Below are 22,762 nucleotides of genomic sequence, written 5' to 3'. Positions count from 1 at the left end.
CAGTGCATCCCGGGAGCTGCAGTCCAGCAGCTCGACTTGCGGGCCTGCGCAGGGGCGTGCGTAGTGGGCAGAGCGAATCGCGCCCCTGACTTCCGGCCCGGAGGCTGAGGGAGTTTGTGGAGTCCCGAGTACTGGTATCCGGTGAGTCCTCCGCTTCCTTGCGGCCTGCGGGACTAGCGGCTGGGCCCTGCAACAGCCGAGGAGTCCCTCCCCGCTGAGAGCCTTCTCGGAGGCGTTTGGGTCCGACTCCGATGGGCGTCTCCGTGGGACAGGCGGCCTCCCTCAGGCCGGGCTTCCCCAGACGCGCCGCGGTCACCGTGCCCCGCTCCCACCGCGCGGATCACCCCGAGCCTAAGCGCCGGCGTCCCGGGACCCCCTGGCCTTGACCCTGCTTATCTCGTCCCTGTCTCGTCCACTCCCTACTCATCCACAGTGCCTGACTCTGGCACCGAGTGCGTTCTGAGTACTCAATAAGTAGTTACTAAGTGAAAAACCTATCCACTTGGCTCCCCATTCTCATGCTGCATTTTTTTCCCAGGGTTTGGGCCATCGCTAGAGTGAAGTAAAATTTTCAGAGAACAGCATTTTAAAATTTAACGATGAGTGGGATGTAAGGGGTCAAAAAGGGTCCAGAGGGGTGCAGGTTCCGCCTTCTGCATGAAGTTAGAAGAGCATTTATTAAATTATTCTTCAGCCAGGTAAGGTACAGGATGAACATAATGAAGGCAAGGGGTGCAGGTTCTAGTCCTGGCCTTGCTGCCTAGAGCTCTGCTGTGTGATGCTTTAGGCAAGATACTTCATCGCTCTCAGTTTCTTTTTGGCTAAAAAGCAGTACTAACAATAATAATGCCCTTGATTTCTCTATCTCTAGAAGCACCGAAATGTAAAGAGAATTTAAGTGAAGGCAGTTCAACTTCTTTGAGAAAAGGGAACCCAAATCCATTTTTAAAATATAAAAAATTTTCTTTTTTAAAAAACATTTACCATCTTAACCATTTTTAAGTGTACAGCTCAGTAGTCCTGAGTATATTCATATTGTTGTGCATGCTGGATCCATTTTAATACCACGTGGTGAGGGTGTATCAGCTCCTGTAGAAAATGTAAATTATGATCTGCTTTAATCTGTGTTTTAAGTAGTTAAAAACCAACACAAACTAATGAAAAAAAGACTGCCTTCACTGGTGCAGTGGCTCACACCTGTAATCCCAGCACTTTGGGAGGCCAAGGTGGGAGGATCATTTGAGCACAGGAGTTTGAGACCAGCCTGGGCAACATAGTGAAACTCTATCTCTACAAAAAATACAAAAGTTAGCCTCTATTTAAAATTATTTTAAGGTCGGGCATGGTGGCTTATGCTTTTAATCCTAACGCTTTGGGAGGTTGAGGTGGGAGGATTGCTTGAGTTCAGGAGTTTGAGACCAGCCTGGGCAACAGAGTGAGATTCCATCTCTAAAGATTAAAAAAAAAAAAAAAAAAAAAACATAAAATTATTTTTAAAAGTTATTTATTGTTTAATTTTAAATTATATAAACTATTTTTAAAATTAACTCTCAAAAAAATAAAATATTGCCTTGCATAAACTGGCCTTGGAGATCCAAACATGTTTTCAGGACTCGAGTATATTGTCCTCTTGTGAACAGGCTCCTGTGACGGAAGAGTGGAGTAGAGAGTGGGACATAGTTGCAGACAACTCTGGTCTTACATTTGGCCAATTTAGCAATTCCCAGAAAATTAAGAGCTTTCCCTACTTCTCACGTAAAATTTGAGAAAAGAATTTTAATAGGCCTAGCTGTGTGTCATATGCCCACTTCTGGGGAGGCAGGTATTGTAATTAATATCCCCACCAGAACCAATCAATCAATCTTTCTTTCTTTCTTTCTTTTTCTTTCTTTCTTTCTTTCTTTTCTTTCTTTCTTTCCTTTCTTTCCTTCCTTCCTTCTTCTTTTTTTCTTTCTTTCTCTCTCTCTCTCTCTCTCTCTCCCCCCCCTCCCCCTCTCCCCCTCTCCCCCTCTCCCTCCCTCCCTCCCTCCCTCCTTCCTTCCTTTCTTTATTTTTGAGACAGTCTCACTCTTGTTGCCCAGGCTGGAGTGCAATGGCGAGATCTCAGCTCACTGCAACCTCTGCCTCCTGGGTTCAAGCACTTCTCCTGCCTCAGCCTCCTGAGTAGCTGGGACTACAGGCGTGTGCCACCATGCCCGCCTAATTTTTTTGTCTTTTTAGTAGAGATGGAATTTCATCTTGTTAGCCAGGATGGTCTAGATCTCCTGACCTTGTGAGCCACCCACCTCAGTCTCTCAAAGTGTTGGGATTACAGGTATGAGCCACCACACCCAGTTGAGAGGGACTTTTTCACAAAGGAAGAAGATGCTGCTATTAGAAGTGGGAAAGGAATGCGGGAAAAGAAAAACATACAGCAAACCCAAACAGTCACTTATCCACGTTGTGTGTGTGTGGAATAATAGTGATGACGAAGTTAATTAAGAAGTGCACACACACTAGTACTCTCCTGAGGAGAGGGTAGCGATTGGGAACATGAGTCCAGGCTTCTTGAGGATAGGGAAGGACAAGAAAAAGACTTAGGTACGTGAGGGAAGAAGGGAAGGAACAGGTGAACTACATCGTCAGGAACAGTTTGAGTAACTTGTTAGCAGACACAGAATCTTGGCTGGGAGAAAACTATTTTTTGCTACTGTAACTGCCCAGTGGGTTCATCTTGCCCACTGCCTAGATAAAGCCAATTTGTCAAGACAGGCGAATTGCAATAAAGAATTTAATACGCATAGAACCAGCTAAATGGGAGACAAGTTTTATTACTCAAGTCAGCCTCCCCAGAAATTCAGAGGCTAGGGCTTTGACAGGCAGTTGGGTAGGGAACGGGGAATGCTGACTGGTTGGGGATGCACTCACAGGGCTGTGGAAAATGGCTCTTGTGTGCTGAGTGCGATTTTGGGTGGGAGCCACAGAGGAGTCCCTAGTCTGGGTGGGGCCATCTGGTTGTCAGAAAGCAGAGGCCTGAAAAGACATCTCAAAAGGCCAATCTTGGGTTCTACAATGGTGATGTTATTTAATTGGGGAAGTTGCAAGTCTTGTGACCTCTGGATAATCATTTCATTATGCCTACATCTTAGCAGAATTCAGGCCCCTCTCATCCTCCTAACCTGGTGGTCTTTAATTAGTTTCACAAAGGAGTTTAGTTTTGGGAAGGGTTATTATCATTCAAACTATAAACTAAATTTCACCCAAAGCTAGCTTGCCTCATGCCCAGGAATGACCAAGGGCAGTTTGGAGGTTAAAAGCAAGATGGAGTTGGTTAGATCCTATCTCTTTTAGTGTCATAATCTTCTCACTGTTAACAGTTTTTGCAAAGACAGTTTAAATATTTCTAGTGTTTTGGATCATTGGTGTAGATTTGTGGAGGGAGGAAAAGGATAGAAAGTAAATCACAAGAAGCAGAGTGAAGGAATGTGATAGGTTTATATTGTCTTTTTCCATCCTCTTCAGACATCCTTCAAAGTTGAGCCCTTATTTTCAGCTGTGAGTCTCTATACATGTCTGACACTCTCATGTCTCACGGATTAGAGAAAGACATTCCTTGCAGGAGAACATGGTTTCCCAGTGATGTGGGAAGAGATGGACTCTGATCTCCAGGGTAGAAGTGGCAACCAGAGTAAGCCAGTTCGTTGAAGCAAATGATGGCTGCAGCAAAGAGTCCCGAGGCACACCCATCCTCAAACAAGGATCCCACACAGGGCCAGCAATCAGCCCTCCAGGGTAACAGTCCTGACTCCGAGGCCTCCCGTCAGCGCTTCAGGCAGTTTTGCTACCAGGAAGTAACTGGCCCCCATGAAGCTTTTAGCAAACTCTGGGAACTCTGTTGTCAGTGGCTGAAGCCGAAGACGCACTCGAAAGAGGAAATCCTGGAGCTGCTGGTTTTGGAGCAGTTTCTGACTATCTTGCCAGAGGAGATCCAGACCTGGGTGAGGGAGCAGCATCCAGAAAATGGGGAGGAAGCTGTGGCTCTGGTTGAGGATGTACAGAGAGCTCCTGGACAACAGGTGAGAAAAGAAAGTCGGAACTCTGTGGTTTGGGTTATGAAGAAGTTGGGGAATCCAGTTACTGGAGGGGTGCTTGGTTGAGAAACACACAGTAGCCCTTTGCTGCCCACAGAAGGTCTTGGCTATCTCGGGTTGGTCCTATGCCCTTATAGTACGGGAAGAATTTCTCATCTGTGGATACAGCTGTTAGACATTCATATATTTAGTAATGTTTGAAGTCCTTAATTAAAGTGGTAAAAACACTCAGAAAAATTCTCCAAAACAAGGCCAGGGAAAGGACAACTATCCTTCACTCAGGGGATGGAGGAAAAGTAGAGATGCTGGTGAACGAAAATCTAGTTTCTTGCTAGGAGCTTCTTTGAGGGCAGAGTGCCATGTGTCATACACTCAACAAAATTAAGTTAGAGCCAAGCCTTGCCCTGGTTCTTGCTGCCGGGATTAAGTGTTCAGTATGGGACACTGATGGATTTATAAAATATCCTCTTATTCTCAGGACTAGGTGTGAGATCTGATCAGTGTAACCAGCTTATATCTTCTGGGAGCAGGGAGGTGGGAAAGGCACAGGAAGAGAAAAGTAACACGCCAGCTTTGGTTGTGGAGGAGTTGGTAGGAGGAAGGCAACTGAAATCGGGTAAGTCTGGAAGAGGCCTAGAGTAATGGAGGGCACAGGTCAGAGGAACGTTGGTCAGCCTGAGTGGGTCTGTGATCAGAGCAGGAAGCAGCTTGCTAGGTGCCAGAGTCTGCATAGCTGGAATGGGAAGGACCTAGGCAGCAGATATGCTTGTGTTTCCCAGTGAGGAGGTAGGGATGTGCACGGCCTGTGGGAAGAGGAATGGGTGAAGGGGGATGTAGATGAAATTTGGTAGGATTGAGGAGTTAGTACTTTTGACTTAATTTAGAGACGGGAAGAACAGCTTGGTGGTGATGCATCAGGGAAAAAGTTGAGGAAATTAGTCTGAAGTCTGTGGGACTGGGACTCTTACTCATAAGTAAGATTGAATGGAGAGGTGCAGTAGCACTTGTAAGAAGGTAGAGCTTGGAGAACTGAACTATTATAAATAGAGTGGGAATCCCAGCATGCCAACAGTCATCCTAGCCCAGGTCCCCTTCCATCACTCTGTTTGATACTCTCTCCTTTTCTTATCCTTAACCATCTCGGAATCACACTTAATTTTATTTTATTTTACTTTATTTTATTTTTGATAGGGTCTTGGTCTGTCATTTAGGCTGGAGTGCAGTGGCATGAATGTGGCTCACTGCAGCCTCAACCTCCTGGGTTCAAGTGATCCTCTTGCATCAGCCCCCCAAGTAGCTGGGACTACAGGTGCACACCACCATGCCCAACTAATTTTTGTTTTTTATTACAGATGAGGTTTTGCCATGTTGCTCAGGCTGGTCTTGACCTTCTGAGCTCAGGCTCCTAAAGTGTTGGGAATACAGGTGTGAGCCACTGTGCCCGGCCCACACTCTTAATATAAAACAGTGCAGGAGTGTATAGGTTAAACACCTATTTGAAACCTATTGTATTAGTCCATTCTCACACTGCTATAAGGACATACCTGAGACTGGATAATTTATAAAGAGAAGAAGTTTAACTGACTCACAGTTCTGCATGGCTAGGGAGGCCTCAGGAAACAATCATGGCAGAAGGGGAAGCAAACACATCCTTCTTCACATGGCAGCAGGAAAGAGAAGAATGAGAACTGAGTGAAGGGGAAAGTCCTTTATGAAACCATCAGATCTTGTGAGAACTTACTATCACTAGAGTAGCATGGGGGAAACTGCCCCCATGATTCAATTACCTCTCACTGGGTCCCTCCAATGACACATAGGGATTATGGGAACTACAATTGAAGATGAGATTTGGGTGGGGACACAGCAAAACCATATCACCTATCATGAAAGTGAAGGAGAGAGCAAGAAGTGGAGGTGGGTAGTAGTAATAGAGGTTGGCATAATTTCTTAGGACCCCACTTGCCTCTCAGTACCTCTCCTCATTCCCTTTAAGGGTGTCTGTTATAAGCATGGGACTTAAGGAATGAAGATGGCTCTGAAAGACAAAAGTTGATTTTAAGTGACTGTGATATTGGGGATTTTACAGTGAACAGGACAGGCATGGCCCCTGGCCTGCTGGAGCCCGCAGTCCATGGGGGAAACAGACAATCATAAATCAAAAGTAAACCATAAAGATCGTTTCAGATGAGTACTTGGAAGGAAATGAGCACAGTGATGTGATAACTGGAGTGTTGGGAGATAGGTGGTGAGGCAGGGCCTCTCTGAGGTGACACTGAAGGAGGAGAAGGAACCAGTTGTCCCAAGAGTTGGGGGGAGAGTACTCCAGACAGAGGGCACAGCACATACCAAGAGCCTAAGGTGGTAAAGGACTGGGCAGGTTTGAGAGGAAGGGAGGGCTTGTGGCTGGAGCTCAGAGACTGGGGAAGAGTGCTGTGAGAGAAAGGGAGGAGGCAGGGCAGAATCATGCTGGGCCTTTTAGGCTGCGAAGAGGAGTTTGGATTTTATTCTGTGTGCAGTGGGAAGCCACTGAAGAGTGTTGTTACTATGGAGGGATAGGAGTCTAGATTTTAAAAAGATCACACTGAATTCCACGTACAGAGAATGGATTGGAGGGTTCAGCAGTAGAGAGGATACAGACAGCAGATCGTGTCCTGGACCCTGATGGAGCTGGGAGGTGGAGAGGACCAAAGGAGGTCTCTTTTGAAGACAGAACTGATATTGGATTTGGGGTGGGGGCACAGAGGAAATGGCCTAGTGTGGAAGTCATGGGGGCATGCTAAAGTGAAAGCTGACATTCTCTCTTCTAACAAATATATACCAGTTTTTAACAGTCCTGGTGTGTCAGGCTCTATGCTAGGTGCTGTCATATAAATAATCTTAACCACTTCAAAGACTTTTTTTTTTTTTTTGAGACAGAGTCTTGCTGTGTTGTCCACGCCGGAGAGCAGTGGCGTGATCTTGGATCACTGCAACCTCTGCCTCCTGGGTTCAAGTGATTCTCCTGCCTCAGCCTCCCAAGTAGCTGGGGTTACAGGCTCACACCACTACACCAGCTAATGTTTGTATTTTTAGTAGAGATGGGGTTTCACCATGTTGCCAGGCTGGTCTTGTACTCCTGACCTCACATGATCCACCTGTCTCGGCCTCCTAAAGTGCTGGGATTACAGGCGTGAACCACTGCACCCTCAAAGACCTAATTCTATTAATTTTTATTTTATTACAGCAGCAATACAGTGGCTCCTAGATGTTTCTCTTCTGCTTCCTTATGTTACACATTATTTTTTAATGCCACTCTTAGGAGTTGTAAAGTCCAGCTTAGGCAGGAATTTGTAGTGATGGATGATGGGGTCTGTTCTCAGGTCCCAGATTCTGAGAAGGACTTGAAAATACTCATGGAGGAGATGGCCCCTTTGGGAACAACCAGAGAATCACTGAGATCCCAATGGAAACAGGAGATTCAGCCAGAGAAGCTGACTTTAAAGGGATCACAGAGCTCACACCAAAGACCAGGGGAACAGTCGGAAGGTAAGCAGAAACCTCTGTCCTCACCTGACGCAGGTGAGGAACAATCATTTACTGGAAACAAAGGTCTGAACTGGGTCCACTCAAGGGTTCCAGATTAAATGCCTTTGAAATATATCCAAAAACCGGCCAGGCGTGGTGGCTCATGTCTGTAAACCCAGCACCTTGGAAGACCAGACAGGTGGATCACCTGAGGTCAGGAGTTCGAGACCAGTCTTGCTAACACTGTGAAACCCAGTTTCTACTAAAAATACAAAAAATTAGCTGGGCATGGTAATCCCAGCTACTTGGAAGGCTGAGGCAGGAGAATCGCTTGAACCCAGGAGATGGAGGTTGCACTGAGCCAAGATCACGCCATTGGTATTCCAGCCTGGGCTGCCTCAAAAAAAATAAATAAATAAAAGAGAAATATATCCATATCCAAAAGCAAGATTACAAATTTCAGTTGAAGGTAATAGCACTTAAAGTAGGAACAGAGATTCTTTATGTGTTAGCATAATTCTTTTTTATTACAATTCTGTTACTAAAGAATCAGGCGTCCTTAAAGGTGAACGTGTTACCTTCACCTTCTGCACAGCAGTTCTTCATATACTTGAAGACATTAAATCCCCTTCCCCATCCAACTTAATCTTTTCCAGAATATATTTGTATTATTTTTGCCTTTCTTCCAGAGCTCTATTTTTTGTTTTTACTTGTCTTAATTTTTTTAGAAAACTTTTTTTGTTTTTTGAGACGGAGTCTTGCTCCATTGCCCAGGCTGGAGTGCGGTGCCACGATCTCGGCTCACTGCAAGCTCCGCCTCCCAGGTTCACCCCATTCTCCTGCCTCAGCCTCCAGAGTAGCTGGGACTACAGGCGCCCGCCACCATGCCCGGCTAATTTTTTGTATTTTTAGTAGAGTCAGGGTTTCATTGTGTTAGCCAGGATGGTCTTGATATCCTGACCTCGTGATCCACCTCCCTCAGCTTCCCAAAGTGCTGGGATTACAGGCATGAGCCACCACGCCCGGCCTTAGAAAACTTTAACTAAAAAAATTATCTTAGCTGGGTGGGATGGCTCATGCCTGTAACCTCAGCACTTTGGGAGGCTGGAGCAGGAGGCAGCTTAAGCCTAGGAGTTCAAGACCAGCCTGGGCAACATAACAAGATCCTGTCTCTACCAAAAAAAAAAATTGTTTTAATTGAGGGAATGTCACATAACATAAAATTAACCATTTCAAAGTGAACAATTCAGTTATGCTTAGTACATTCACAGTGTTATGCAGCCATCACCTCTATCTAGTGTCAAAACATTTTTATCATGCCGAAAAGGAAACCCTGTACCCATTAAACAGTTGCTCCCCATTCTGTCTCCATGGATTTACGTGTTCTGGACATTTCATATGTCGAATCACATGTATTATGTGACCTTTTGTGTCTGCCTTCTTGTCACTTTCCATGTTTTGAGCATGTCAGTACTTTGTTTCTTTTGATGGCTGAATAATATTCCATTGCGTGGATATACCAAGGGTCTATATTTTTATAAGTCTTTTTCCATGAAGTAATTTGGCTATATACTTGCTGCCTTTTCTGTTTAATTGAAAGCTGCCATTACAGGTTGCTAGGTAAGTTTTTTTAAGAGACAGGGTCTTGCACTGTCACCCAGGCTGGAGTGCAGTGGTGCCATCATAGTTCACTGTTGCCTCAAACTGCTGGGTTCAAGCAGTCCTCCTGCCTCAGCCTCCCAAAGTGCTGGAAAACAGACATGTGCCACCACACCCAGCCTGAAAAACACTGTGTCTTGATGATGTTTAAGTTGGCAAACTGTGTTGATAAAGTAGAAAATTGTCTCAGATTTTTTTTTTTTTGAGATGCAGTTTCGCTCTTGTCACCCAGGCTGGAGTGTAATGGCATGATCTCAGCTCACTGCAACCTCTGCCTCCGGGGTTCAAGTGATTCTCTTGCCTCAGCCTCCCGAGTAGCTGGGATTACCTACTCCTGCCACGATGCCCGGCTAATTTTTTGTATTTTTAGTAGAGAGAGGGTTTCGCTATGTTGGACAGGCTGGTCTCAATCTCCTGACCTCAGGTGATCTGCCCACCTCAGCCTCCCAAAGTGCTGGGATTACTGGCGTGAGCCACTGTGCCCAGCTGATTTAAGTTTTTTTTAAGCAAAGTAATACTCTTGTTAACATCTTTATAAACTTTGCCACTTAGCATTTATTTCCTTTTAATCCTTGGGAACCCCTGTGTTCTCTGTGTGTGATTTCCAAGGCTTTGGGACAGCAGGGGCTGTGAGTAAAAAGCAGGACTCGCTGCCTTCCAGGCTAGGCTCCCTCTGCTTCCCAGGCCCATGGGCCACTCACAGATCTGGAATGTTGTTACCTCTCCAGGGGTCACATACCTCTGAGTTGCCACTGAAGTTTCATTAATAAGTAGTAAACATGATTCATTTTATTGGTACAATTTTTTTTTTTTTTTTGACACGGAGTCTCGCTCTGTTGCTCAGGCTGGAGCGCAGTGGCGCGATCTCGACTCACTGCAAGCTCCGCGTCCCGGGTTCATGCCATTCTCCTGTCTCAGCCTCCCAAGTAGCTGGGACCACAGGCACCTGCCACCACACCCAGCTAATTTTTTGTATTTTTAGTAAAGATGGGGTTTCACCTTGTTAACTAGGATGGTCTCGATCTCCTGACCTCGTGATCTGCCTGCCTCGGCCTCCCAAAGTGCTGGGATTGTACAATTTTTAAAAAATTTTTCCTATATTTTTAAGCAATGTCAAAGTCATATTTGTACAATTCTTGAAGTTGGAGACTTGAGAAAAAATATATTATCTTGGTCTGAAAAATATAAAAGGTTTCTGTTACTGTGGTATTTTAAAGAGTACTGTGGTTATCTTTGGGTGGCAGGGCTATGGAGATATTTTTGTTTTCCCACTATGATTCTCTTTTTTTCCCTGACATGTATATTTTTCTTTAAAATGAAAAAAAAAAATTAAAGCTCTTATGCCAAGAGGAATCTCACGAAAGGAACTTCTCAACTCACAGAGGCCGTGTGCTCTGGCAATGGTTCTCAAACTTGAGTTTGCCTCAGACTCATCCAGGGTGGAAGAGTCCCAGGCCCCACCTTCAGAATTTCTGATTTAGAAGATCTGAGGTGGGGCCCCAGGATTTGTATTTCTGATGGGTTGCCAGGGGCTGCTGGTGCAGCTGGCCCAGGAGCCCACTTTGAGAGCTTCTGCTTTGTGCTGTTGTGTGGAAGCCGCCCTCTAATAGCGGCTGTTTTTTCCCCCAGCCTGGTTTGCTCCTCAGGCTCCCAGGAACCTGCCCCAAAACACAGGTCTCCACGACCAGGAGACAGGTGCTGTGGTCTGGACAGCTGGGTCCCAGGTGAGCTGTGGTTGATGCGTTCTGTCTCCTGATTACCCACTCTCACCCCAAAACCCTCATTTCCAGAGACATGAGAAGGATTCTGTGTGGTCCACGGGGCTTCTCGGGTTATTTTGATTCTGTCCACTCTGACATCATCACACGGCTCAGAACCTGTCCCTGGGGGCTGACCTCCCCTGCCTTTGCCTTGCCCCTGATCTGACAACTGTGATCCTGTCTCTGCCCCCACCCCAGGCTAGAGTGGTGCTATTTTACCGGTAGCCAGCTCCAGTGTTGTTACAGGGACCAGCCACTTGTGACAACAGAGCTGTATCCCTCTGTCAGCAAGAATGGATGTGCCCAGGCCCTGCACGAAAGGCCCTCTACAGGGGTGCCACGCAGAGGAAGAACAGACACATCTCGCTGGGTAAGGATCCATCTTCCCTCCAGGTCCAGGTGGATGTGTTCAGTTGTTCAGAGAAGCTGAAAGGACGTGAGAGGAAGGGAGACAGAGGGAGTGGGGAGACTGTTGGGTGGAGGGAAAGGAGGAAGTAAATGGGGAACCAGAGCAGGCAAGAGAGACACAGGCAGAAATCAAAAGAAAGGGGTAGCATGTGTGACAGGCAGTCAAGAACATGGGAGATGAAGGGTGAGGGGGTGGAGAAGCAAAAAGTGATAGTGAGACAGAGTCAGAACAAGCAGGCCGGAGCTGGAGCCAGACAGGTAGCCAACAAGAGCACAGATGTGCTCATGCTGAACGTGTGCTCATGCACACAGGTAGCAGTAGTCACTCCCGAGTTTCTCCAGTGGCACAGGAGATTAACAAATAAAACCACCCAACTAGGACAGTCTACTATGCCCAGGCCTTCCAGGCCCTTTCCCAGCATCTCAGGACACTTGGGGAAGGTTCTGCCAAACAGACCGCTCTCTTGCCTTTCTCAAATCAGTTCTGTCCCATCTGGGCCAAATGCCTCCTCCTCAGAGCAGCCTCCCTGACCATCCAGATTCAGAGACAGACACTCTGCAGCTCACTGGGCCTAGATGTCTCGTCTGCTGCTTCACATGCAGGGTTCTCCTGGCCAAGCCCAGGGTGGGAAGGACTACACAAGGCCGTGAACACAGGCCCTGTGACACTGCCCCTGCCCCACTCTACAATGTTGTCCTCCCCAGTGGTGTGTGGTTTTTCCCTGCTCTGCCCCTGCCATCCCTCCCCTCCTTTGCCAGGAACTCCCAGTTTCCTGGCTTCAGCATATGCCATTTCTTGCTGCTTCTTCAGGCTTCTCCTGCACCTTATCTTTGTCCAGTTGCAGGAGAGTATAGTGTCTTTTTGAGCTTTGTATTACTAAATATATATGGATAATACAGTAAGGTGAGATATAAATATTTTTGTATTTGTGATTTTTAACTTATTAGCTGAAATTCACATGACATAAAATTAACCACTGTAAAGTGAACAATTCTTTGGCATCGAGCACATTCAGAGTGTTGTGTAATTACCACTATGTCCAGTTCCAGAACCTTTCCATCACTCCAAAGTATGATACTGCTACTCCAAAGTATGATCCCACAACCATCCAGCACTTTCTCCCCGTCCTCCCCCTGCAAGCCCCTGGCAGACACCAGTCTTCATTCTGTCTCTATGGATTGCACTATTCTGAATATTTCATGTAATGGTACCTGTAATTTTAATTTCTACAACATTAGGCTTATCAAATGAAGGCTTGTATTCCCCACACACTTTTGGTTTCTTGTCAACCATTCAGGATCCTTTAAAATTAGAGGTAAGAGTTGAGACAGAATGTGGGAGGACAAGTCATTCTTTCCACAAATATTAACTTAGTGCCTATAGTATCTCAGACCTACTTCTAGGTCGTTAGGTATACAACAGTGAACAAACAGATAAAGATTCCTGCCCTGTGGGAAGAGACAGACTATAGCATAATCAGTAAGCAGCAGATGATGTTAGAGGGCGATAAGCACGATGGGAGAGAAACAGCAGAGCAGAGTGATGGGAGTGCCAGGACAGAGGTTGGTTTTCAGTTTTCAGTTTGGGTCCTCAGGGTCACTCTCACTGAGAAAATGACATTTGAAAAGACTTACCGAAGGAGGAGGGATGAGCCATGCAGCCATATCCCACATGGAGGAAGAGTGTAAGACAGACGCAATGACAGCTTGGAGCGAGGTGGGCATGCCAGTTCACTGGCACAGAGTGCACCCATGAGTAATGAGAAAACGAGCTCAGAAAGCCAGCTCAAATGAGTGCTGTCAGCTGAGGCTGAGAGGGAGCAATTAGAAACTTTTTTTTTTTTGAGACGGAGTCTCGCGCTGTGTCACCCAGGCTGGAGTGCAGTGGCGCGATCTCGGCTCACTGCAAGCTCCGCCTCCCAGGTTCACGCCATTCTCCTGCCTCAGCCTCCGAGTAGCTGGGACTACAGGCGCCCGCCACCACGCCCGGCTAGTTTTTTGTATTTTTAGTAGAGACGGGGTTTCACCATGTTAGCCAGGATGGTCTCGATCTCCTGACCTCGTGATCCACCCGCCTCGGCCTCCCAAAGTGCTGGGATTACAGGCTTGAGCCACCGCGCCCGGCCTGCAATTAGAAACTTTTATAACAATTTAACATTGCTGCACTTTTCAGTTGTATTTTTATTGTATTTTACAAAAGAAATAAGCACAAGACTCCCGTCCTTCATAGATAATTTGAGAAGTACTAATACAGGATCGTCAGGCCCTACATGAAGGACTTTTTTATTCTGAGTGAAATGGGGGAGTCTTGTGTGGTTCTGGGCAGAGGAGTAATAGTTTTAAAAGGACCACTTTGAGTATTTCACTTTATTTGGCACTTAACTCTATGTAAACATTTATTCATGTCTCTTTTTGCTAGAGAGACTTCTACAGGACTGTGACCTCCTTGAAGGCAGAGTTCATGTAATATTTATATTTCTTAGAAACTGGCATTGTAGGCACTGTTAGTTAAATTGAATAACAAAGGAGGACTCCCTCTGGCTGCTGGGTTGAAAGTTGACTGTAAAAGGTCCAGAGTGGAAGCAAGAAGACCAGATAGGCTATGGCAGTGATCCAGGCATGAGGTGACGGTGGCTCAGTGTGGAGCAGAGGGGGTGACAAGAAGAGGCTGGTGCCCTTCAGAATATCACAACCAGATGTTGGAGTGCACTTGCTGGGACAGCTCTAGTCAAATCAGTCCTCATCAACTGGCCCAGATGGGCAGCAGGAGTGTGTGGTGAGGGTTCTTGAGTAGCCAGTCATCCTGAACTGCTCTTCTCAGATGTTTACTGCTTATTCTTACCTTGGTGTGTTAACTGCTGTCATTTTCTTGTATCTACAAGGATGACAGGAAATATAAACAGATAGAGATGGGCCAGGTGAGGAGGTAACAGGCAGCTATATCCTTACAACCAGCTCCTCTGTCCCCTGAATCTTTGCTTTACTCAAGCGTCACCTGTTCGCTGTGTCCTCTTATGTGGCCACCCTCAGGAAGTCCCACAACTGTCAAGGCAGACAAGACACTACCCTTATTGCCAGCCATCTCTCCAGGAGAAATGAGTAGGATTGAGGATAATTAAAGACAAATTTAAAAGGCAGCTTGAGTAAATAACCCTACAAGTCCTTCTCAGTGGAGGGAATGTCTTTTGTATTATACTAAAAGTTTTCATGTTTTAGACAAATGGCCACAGTGAGATTTCTTCCTAGAAATAACAATAGCCAGTTGTGGCACAGTTTGAGAAACCAGGATGTAACTTTTTTTTTTTTTTTTGAGATGGAGTCTTGCTGTGTCGTCAGGCTGGAGTGCAGTGGCACAATCGCAGCTCACTGTAACCTCTACTTCCTGGGTTCAGGTGATTCTTCTTCCTCAGCCTCCTGAGTAGCTGGGACTACAGGCACACGGCACCACACCCAGCTAATTTTTTTTGTATTTTTAGTAGAGACGGGGTTTCACCATGTTGGCCAGGATGGTCTCGATCTCTTGACCTTGTGATCTGCCCACCTTGGCCTCCCAAAGTGCAGAGATTACAGGTGTGAGCCACCGCACCCAGCCTAGGATGTAACTTTTTAAGCTGCTAAAACCTCACACTGCAGTATGTACAGTCCTCCATGATCTAACTGACAGATCTGATTGAGCTATTCTTTGTCTCCCAGCAACAGGTGTGCCCTGGGGCTATGAAGAGACCAAGACGCTCCTGGCTATTCTTAGTAGTTCTCAATTTTATGGAAAACTCCAGACCTGTCAGCAGAACAGCCAGATCTACAGGGCCATGGCGGAACAACTCTGGGATCGGGGTTTTCTGCGGACCCCAGAACAGTGTCGCACCAAGTTCAAAAGCCTACAGTTGAGTTACCGCAAAGTGAGGAGAGGCTGTGTGCCTGAGCCTTGTATCTTTTACGAGGAAATGGATGCTCTTTCAAGCTCCTGGGCCTCTGCACCTCCTATGGCAAGTGATGCTGTTCCTGGCCAAGAAGGAAGTGATATTGAGGCGGGAGAGCTGAATCACCAGAACGGGGAGCCCACGGAGGTAGAAGATGGCACTGTGGATGGTGCAGACAGGGATGAAAAGGAATTCAGGAATCCTGGCCAGGAAGTCAGGATAGTTGACCTGTCAGTGCTGTTCCCAAACAGACTTGGTAAGACTCCCTTGGCTCTGATAGTCAAAGGATGGCAAAGTCCACTTTAGAGGCCATTAGTCTAGCAGTTGAGTGGGAGCTGTCACTGATCCTGGCATTATCATCATCTTGATGTCTCACCCTATCCAAGCCAGGAGTTTTGGTTTTCATGGAGTTTAAAGATTATTCCTCTTGCATTTTAGAGCCCTGATTTTGCATTTGCCAACCTCTTTCACTAAGTTCATGTCATCTTTTCCCATGGAGTTTCACTACTTTGCATTGTCAGACTGTTGGTTAGGCCTCCGGACCAGGTCTATCTTCTCTCTCCTCCTCTAGCATGGCCTTACCTTTCACAGCCTGAGCTGGGTACTTAGCACTTTGCTTTCTTCCTGTTTGAGCTGGCCAAGACCAGGGTTGCCTTTTGTTGTTCTGCTGCCAGAAGTTAGAACATTCAAGAATTGAGGGTACACCTATAAACAGACTGGCAGATGAAATAGAGCTTGACGTCTTGCCTCAGTCTGTCATTATGTCAGAACATCCGGAAAAAGATAGGAGAAAAGTTGGAGTTTAGGGCCTAATTTTTCTGTAATAATTTGGAGCTCAAAAATATTACAATTAGAAAATAAAAAGCTGTTAATTAGCAGGAGACTTAATCACATGAAGAATTTCAATTAGATATTTCTTCTACATAGTATAGTTATAACTTTGCATTCCATTGTTTTCCTTCTCTATAGTCCATTGTATTTCTGTGGGTTTTTTTTCCAGATTTTGAGATCAAGAATGAGATTAAAAAAGAAAATCTGAAATGGGATGATTCAGAGGAAGGAGAAATACACAAGGCTTTACAGAGAAAGTCCAGAGGAGTTTTTTGGCACGCTGAGCTACAAAAAGGCTTGGAGAGTGAGCCAACATCAAGAAGGCAATGTAGAAATTCTCCAGGGGAGAGTGAGGAGAAAACCCCATCCCAGGAGAAGATGAGTCACCAGAGTTTTTGTGCCAGGGACAAAGCCTGTACACATATCCTCTGTGGGAAAAACTGCTCTCAGAGTGTGCATTCTCCCCACAAGCCAGCACTCGAACTGGAAAAAGCATCTCAATGTCCAGAATGTGGGAAAACCTTTAGCCGAAGTTCTTATCTTGTTCGGCATCAGAGAATCCACACAGGCGAGAAGCCTCACAAGTGCAGTGAGTGTGGGAAAGGCTTTAGTGAACGCTCCAACCTCACTGCCCACCTACGAACTCACACAGGGGAGAGGCCCTACCAGTGTGGACAGTGTGGGAAAAGCTTCAACCAGAGCTCCAGCCTCATTGTCCACCAGAGGACCCATACTGGGGAGAAGCCTTACCAGTGCATTGTCTGTGGAAAGAGATTCAACAACAGTTCCCAGTTCAGTGCTCACCGGCGCATCCACACTGGGGAGAGCCCATACAAGTGTGCAGAGTGTGGGAAAAGCTTCAACAATAGCTCCCACTTCAGTGCCCACCGAAAAACCCACACTGGTGAAAAGCCTTACAGGTGTTCTCACTGTGAGAGAGGCTTCAGTAAGAACTCTGCCCTCACCCGTCATCAGACAGTACACTCGAAAGTACTACTCTCATCACAGGAAGGAAGAGATGTGTTATGAGTGTGTAGGAAAACTGTCAGATTAGTTCCTCAGGTCAGCATGTATGCGTTCCTTAGGGCTTTCTTCTGTTATGGAGAGATCTAGCCAGTCCGTGACTTGGCAACAGACCTACTGACTACTGGATCTTAAGACCCATGTCAGGCCGGGCGCGGTGGCTCAAGCCTGTAATCCCAGCACTTTGGGAGGCCGAGACAGGCGGATCACGAGGTCAGGAGATCGAGACCATCCTGGCTAACACCGTGAAACCCCGTCTCTACTAAAAAATACAAAAAACTAGCCGGGCGAGGTGGCAGGCGCCTGTAGTCCCAGCTACTTGGGAGGCTGAGGCAGGAGAATGGCGTAAACCCGGGAGGCGGAGCTTGCAGTGAGCTGAGATCCGGCCACTGCACTCCAGCCCGGGCAACAGAGCGAGACTCCGTCTCAAAAAAAAAAAAAAAAAAAAAAAGACCCATGTCTAGGACCAGGAATCAGCATAAGGATGCTGACCTCTCCTGGGTGTGCCTGTGACTCCAGAGTCCTATCTTACTGTGACTTAAAGTTTGATGGAGAGAAAGCTGTAGGGTCCATAAATTCTGCCAGGAAACCAGGGTCTTCCTGTTCCTAGAACTGAGAATGGGCACCCAGTGATCTCAGAACACATTCTGGGCTAACGTAGTCCTCACACAGGGCTGAGAAAGAAAGTGTGCCCTTTCCTGGGAAGCACATGTAGAAATTAAGAGCCTGAATCTCTTCTAAACCAATAATTGACCTCTACGCACCTGCCATACTAGTACTAACTTCAGGGAAGAAGACACTACTCTTTGTAACCCAGCCACCACCAAAAAGGGAACAAAAAGAAGGAGGGTTAAGCCATTGGATAATACTGAATCTGTTTCCCTAAGTGACTTAACCTTAGAGCAAGCGTAACATCCAGGTTAATTTTTTATAAGACTTATTCTTTTATTATCGCTCTCATCATAGTTCCTGATTGTCTCTTAAAGTGGTTTATAGACATTACTATTTCTGATAATAATTTACAAACTAAACAAATTTATAAACATTACTAATTTCTGATGAAAATAAAGTTGTTTCTCCCTCCACTTCCTTGGCCTTTGGTTGTAATTTTCTCCATTAGAAACTATACTCATGCAGAAGCCTGCAGGGTCTTGAAAATGACATATATGTAAGTGTAGAGTCTGCTTCAGGGAAGTAGGACATGCAGAGAAGGAATGGGGTAGGAAATAGGGAAAAGAGGAAATGAATTGGGTTGGAAAGGGTTTGTGCCATCATGAGAGTGAAGATCACAGAAGCAAGGGAAAAACAAGGTTCATCAGGAGATTCTGACTCCTGAAGAGTTTGGTAGATGAGAATGGTAGATGAAAGGAAGGATGGGAACGAGATGCACTAGGAACCAAAGTTAAAATTCATCTATGATGAGTCACAGATACTTAAACTTTTATGAAATCGCCATGGATAAAAACTGGTAGAAGACAGGTACATTTGTCTATGGTTGTTGGCTGGTGCACACAAGGTAGCAGGACGTTGTCTAAGGTATGGTGAAAACCATCATGGTCTCTTGAGCTTTTTGAAAAGTTAAGCATTTGCCCCAAGAATACTTGCCAGCAGTGCTTGCAGCTGCAGTGTTTACCCTGAGATAACTTTGCCACAAAATATCTTGCTTTTATTATTTTATTTATTTATTTATTTATTTGAGACAGGGTCTCTCTCTTCGCCCAGGCTGGAGTGCAGTGGTGCAATCTCAGGTCACTGCGACCTCTGCATCCCAGGTTCAAGCAATTCTCATGCCTCAGCCTCCCAAGTAGCTATGACTACAGGCCTGCACCACCATGACCGACTAACGGGGTTTGCCATGTTGACCAGGCTGGTCTTGAACTGGCCTCAAGTGATCCTCCTGCCTCAGCCTCTCAAAGTGCTGGGATTAGAGGTGTGAGCCACTACTCCTGGTCATCTTGCTTTTATTATTTTCACACTGCTCTAGTATATCAAATTTGGAAGCAAAGGACATCATTCTATTTACAGCATTTAGTAGTGGTATTTCCTTTTACAAAATACAGTAATTCTCGATCACTGAAAATGTCAAATCCTAGAAAATGTAGCATTCTTACATATGATGTTAACATAATTCTCTAACAGTTGTAGGCCAAAGATCTATTTGATGAATCTGATTTTTCTGAAAGACAATGCTGATGATTCAGGCTATTGTAATGTTAGTTCTGTTTAGAAATAACTCCAATAATAGTTTTTATATTTTGTTTTCACATTGAAAATCAATGCCATACAAGTGTGCAGAGTGTAGGAAAAGCTTCAACAATAGCTCCCACTTCAGTGCCCACTGAAAAACCCACACTGGTGAACAGTCTTACAGGTGTTCTCACTCTGAGAGAGGCTTCACTAAGAACTCTGCCCTCACCCATCATCAGGCGGGGCAGGTGCAGCTGAGCAGAACAGAATTAGAAAAGCAGTCAGACATTCATGTGGCCAAGAAGCACATGAAAAAATGCTCATCACTAATCAGAAGAGAATTGCAAATCAAAACCCCAATGAGATACTATCTCACAGCAGTCAGAATGGCTATTACTAAAATGTCAAAAAATAACAGATGCTGGTGAGTTGCAGAGAAAAGGGAATGTTTATACACTGCTGGTGGGAATGTAAATTAGTTCAGCCACTGTGGAAAGCAGTTTGGAGATTTCTCAAAGAACTCAGAGTTACCATTCAACCCAGCAATCCCATTACTGGGCATATAGCCAAAGGAATGATCATCCTACCAAAAAGACACAGGCACACATATGCTCAGTGCAGCACTATTCACAATAGCAAAGTCATGGAATCAATCTAGATGCCCACAATAGTGATGCAGATAGAGAAAATGTGGTACATATACACCATGGGATACTACACAGCCATAAAAAAGAATTAAATCATGTCCTTTGCAGCAACATGGATGGAGCTGGAGGCCATTATTTTAAGCGAATTAACCCTGGAAGAGAAACCCAAATACCATGTGTTCTCGCTTGTAACCAGGAGCTTACAAGTACACATGGATACAAAGAGGGGAACAACAGACACTGGGGCCTACTAGAGGGTAGAGAGTGGGAGGACAGTGAGGACTGGAAAACTACCTATTGGGTACTATGCTCATTACCTGGGTGACAAAATAATCTGTATACCAAACTCCCTCGACATGGAATTTACCTGTGTAACAAACCTGCACATTTACCCCCGAACCTCAAATAAAAGCTGGAAAGAGGAAAAAATAAAAGAGTGGTCAAGGCCTTAGCACCACAGGGACATAGAGCACATCACGGTCCTGTTGGCTTAGGGCAGTGCAGGAAGGTCTGTGGACCCTTCCACCCCAGATCCACAGCTCTGTCACACCGTGCTGCATAGTACCCAACCCCACTTTACTCCCCCTTCTCGTTTTTTTTTTTTTTTTTTTTTTTTGAGACGGAGTCTCACTCTGTTGCCCAGGCTAGAGTACAATGGCGTGATCTCGGCTCACTGCAACCTCTGCCTCCTGGGTTCAAGCCATTCTCCTGCCTCAGCCTCCTGAGTAGCTGGGATTACAGGCGCATGCCACCACACCCAACTGATTTTTGTATTTTCAGTAGAGACGCGGTTTCACCATGTTGGTCAGGCTGGTCTCAAACTCCTGACCTCGTGATCCGCCCGCTTGGGCCTCCCAAAGTGCTGGGATTACAGGAGTGAGTCACTGTGCCTGGCCTTCGGTCATCTCTTGGGCAGAAAGCCAGTTGTATTGATCTGTTTGGGGGAGAGGTGTGACTCAGACACTGAGGACTTATCTAAAGCACCCACACCTTGCTAGGCAATGCAATCCCTCCATCACAGAGCAGGCCTTTCAGGAACCAGGATATTCTCATTCAGAGCAGGACCAGGTGAACATAACCTGCAGAGGAGAAAGGATGCATTTTACAGGAGACAAACCTCCCATCCTTAACATTGTCCCTCTTTGGAACAGCTTTTAGACCCTAGGAAATAACTTTGCTCCAAAGAGTAAAAAATATTACCACCATAGTTGGCCCAAAAGCAGCCACCAATTAGGAAAGCATTTAAGGCCAGGCACGGTGGCTCACGCCTGTAATCCCAGCACTTTGGGAGGCCGAGGTGGGTAGATCACCTGAGGTCGGGAGATTGAGACCAGCCTGACCAACATGGAGAAACTCCGTCTCTACTAAAAATACAAAATTAGCTGGCTGTGGTGGTACATGCCTGTGATCCCAGCTACTCGAGAGGCTGAGGCAGGAGAATCACTTGAACCAGGAGGCAGAGGTTGCAGTGAGCCAAGATTGCGCCATTGCACTCCAGCCTAGGCAACAAAAGCGAAACTCCATCTCAAAAAAAAGAAAGAAGAAAAAAAGACCTGTAATCCCAGCACTTTGGGAGGCCGATACGGGCAGATCACGAGGTCAGGAGATCGAGACCAACCTGGCTAAAATGGTGAAACCCCGTCTCTACTAAAAAATACAAAAAACTAGCCGGGCGTGGTGGCGGGCGCCTGTAGTCCCAGCTACTCGGGAGGCTGAGGCAGGAGAATGGCGTAAACCCGGGAGTTAGAGCTTGCAGTGAGCTGAGATCCAGCCACTGCACTCCAGCCTGGGCGACAGAGTGAGACTCCGTCTCAAAAAAAAAAAAAAAAAAAGAAAAAAAGAAAGCTTTAAAGCTCAACATCAATTATTTTAAATCCTAATCACTCTATTGAACTCCTAACATTACATTACACTAATGTATTACTTAATAGAAGCAATAATGTTAATATAAGTAACATGAAGATATTCTCCATTATATAAGCTTCCATCAAACCAGAATAATCCACTGATAGTTAACAGCCTAATATTAACAAATAATAAATACCCCATTTATACTATTAATCCAACACAGGTATGCTCTAAGGAAAGATTACAAAAAGTATAAGGAACTCGGAAAATCTTACCCCACCTGTTTACCAAAAACATCACCTCTAGCATTACCAGTATTAGAGGCACTGCCTGCCCAGTGACATATGTTCAACAGCTGCGGGATCCTGACAGTGCAAAGGTGGCATAATCATTTATTCCCTAAATAGGGTCTTGTATGAATGGCCACACGAGGGTTCAGCTGTCTCTTACTTTCAATCAGTGAAACTGATCTATCCGTGAAGAGACAGTATAAACAAATAAGATGAGAAGACCCTATGGAGATTTCATTCATTAATGCAAACAGAAACTCAAAAAAAGGCTACAGGCCCTAGCCTACTATCTCTGCATTAAAAATTTTGGTTGGGGTGCCGGGCGCAGTGGCTCATGCCTGTAATCCCAGCACTTTGGGTGGCTGAGGCGGGCAGATCACGAGGTCAGGAGATGGAGACCATTCTGGCCAACATGCTGAAACCCTGTCTCTACTAAAAATACAAAAATTAGCTAGCTGGGTGTACTGGTATGCACCTGTAATCCCAGCTACTCAGGAGGCTAAGGCAGGAGAATGGCTTGAACCCGGGAGGCAGAGAGCCAAGATCGTGCCACTGTACTCCAGACTGGCAACAGAGCCACACTCTGTCTTAAAAAATAAAAAAATAAATAAACAA

The 22,762-nt window shown here is 45.7% G+C and overlaps 2 protein-coding genes across 13 annotated transcripts in view; one reads left to right on the top strand and one right to left on the bottom strand.

Annotated features, from left to right (window-relative positions):
- Nucleotides 1-22,762, bottom strand: part of LOC100998150 (zinc finger protein 174) — a 37,831-nt gene that overhangs the window by 7,887 nt on the left and 7,182 nt on the right. The window contains exons 3-4 of one of the 5 annotated variants that reach the window (XR_004181557.1): nucleotides 21,000-21,088; nucleotides 3,948-4,044 (exon numbers count right to left, since the gene is read on the bottom strand). The gene's annotated coding sequence lies outside the window, so the exon portion shown is untranslated. Of the gene's footprint in view, nucleotides 1-3,940; nucleotides 4,045-10,259; nucleotides 10,409-13,435; nucleotides 14,277-20,999; nucleotides 21,089-22,762 lie in introns of those variants that run through there. The other 4 variants (XR_004181559.1, XR_004181558.1, XR_004181560.1 and 1 more) reach the window with 4 other exon arrangements.
- LOC101000268 (zinc finger and SCAN domain-containing protein 32) lies at nucleotides 26-17,419 on the top strand. 8 transcript variants are annotated; one of them, XM_003916452.5, is made up of 7 exons: nucleotides 26-141; nucleotides 3,502-4,055; nucleotides 7,430-7,595; nucleotides 10,863-10,957; nucleotides 11,240-11,363; nucleotides 15,095-15,577; nucleotides 16,322-17,419. In XM_003916452.5, the coding sequence occupies exons 2-7, from the start codon at nucleotides 3,690-3,692 to the stop codon at nucleotides 17,179-17,181; spliced, it is 2,094 nt and encodes a 697-aa protein (XP_003916501.1). In that variant the 5' UTR covers nucleotides 26-141; nucleotides 3,502-3,689; the 3' UTR covers nucleotides 17,182-17,419. The 8 variants fall into 8 exon arrangements, with proteins under 8 accessions (XP_003916501.1, XP_009194104.1, XP_009194105.1 ...); XM_009195840.4 differs by lacking the exon at nucleotides 26-141 and adding an exon at nucleotides 213-698; XM_009195841.4 differs by lacking the exon at nucleotides 26-141 and having other exon boundaries at nucleotides 2,256-4,055; nucleotides 15,101-15,577.

Source organism: Papio anubis, unplaced genomic scaffold (assembly GCF_008728515.1).
Source record: "Papio anubis isolate 15944 unplaced genomic scaffold, Panubis1.0 scaffold338, whole genome shotgun sequence".
Lineage (NCBI taxonomy): Eukaryota > Metazoa > Chordata > Mammalia > Primates > Cercopithecidae > Papio > Papio anubis.
Note: the sequence above shows the minus strand (reverse complement) of the source record. Positions and strands in the feature narration are given on the sequence as shown.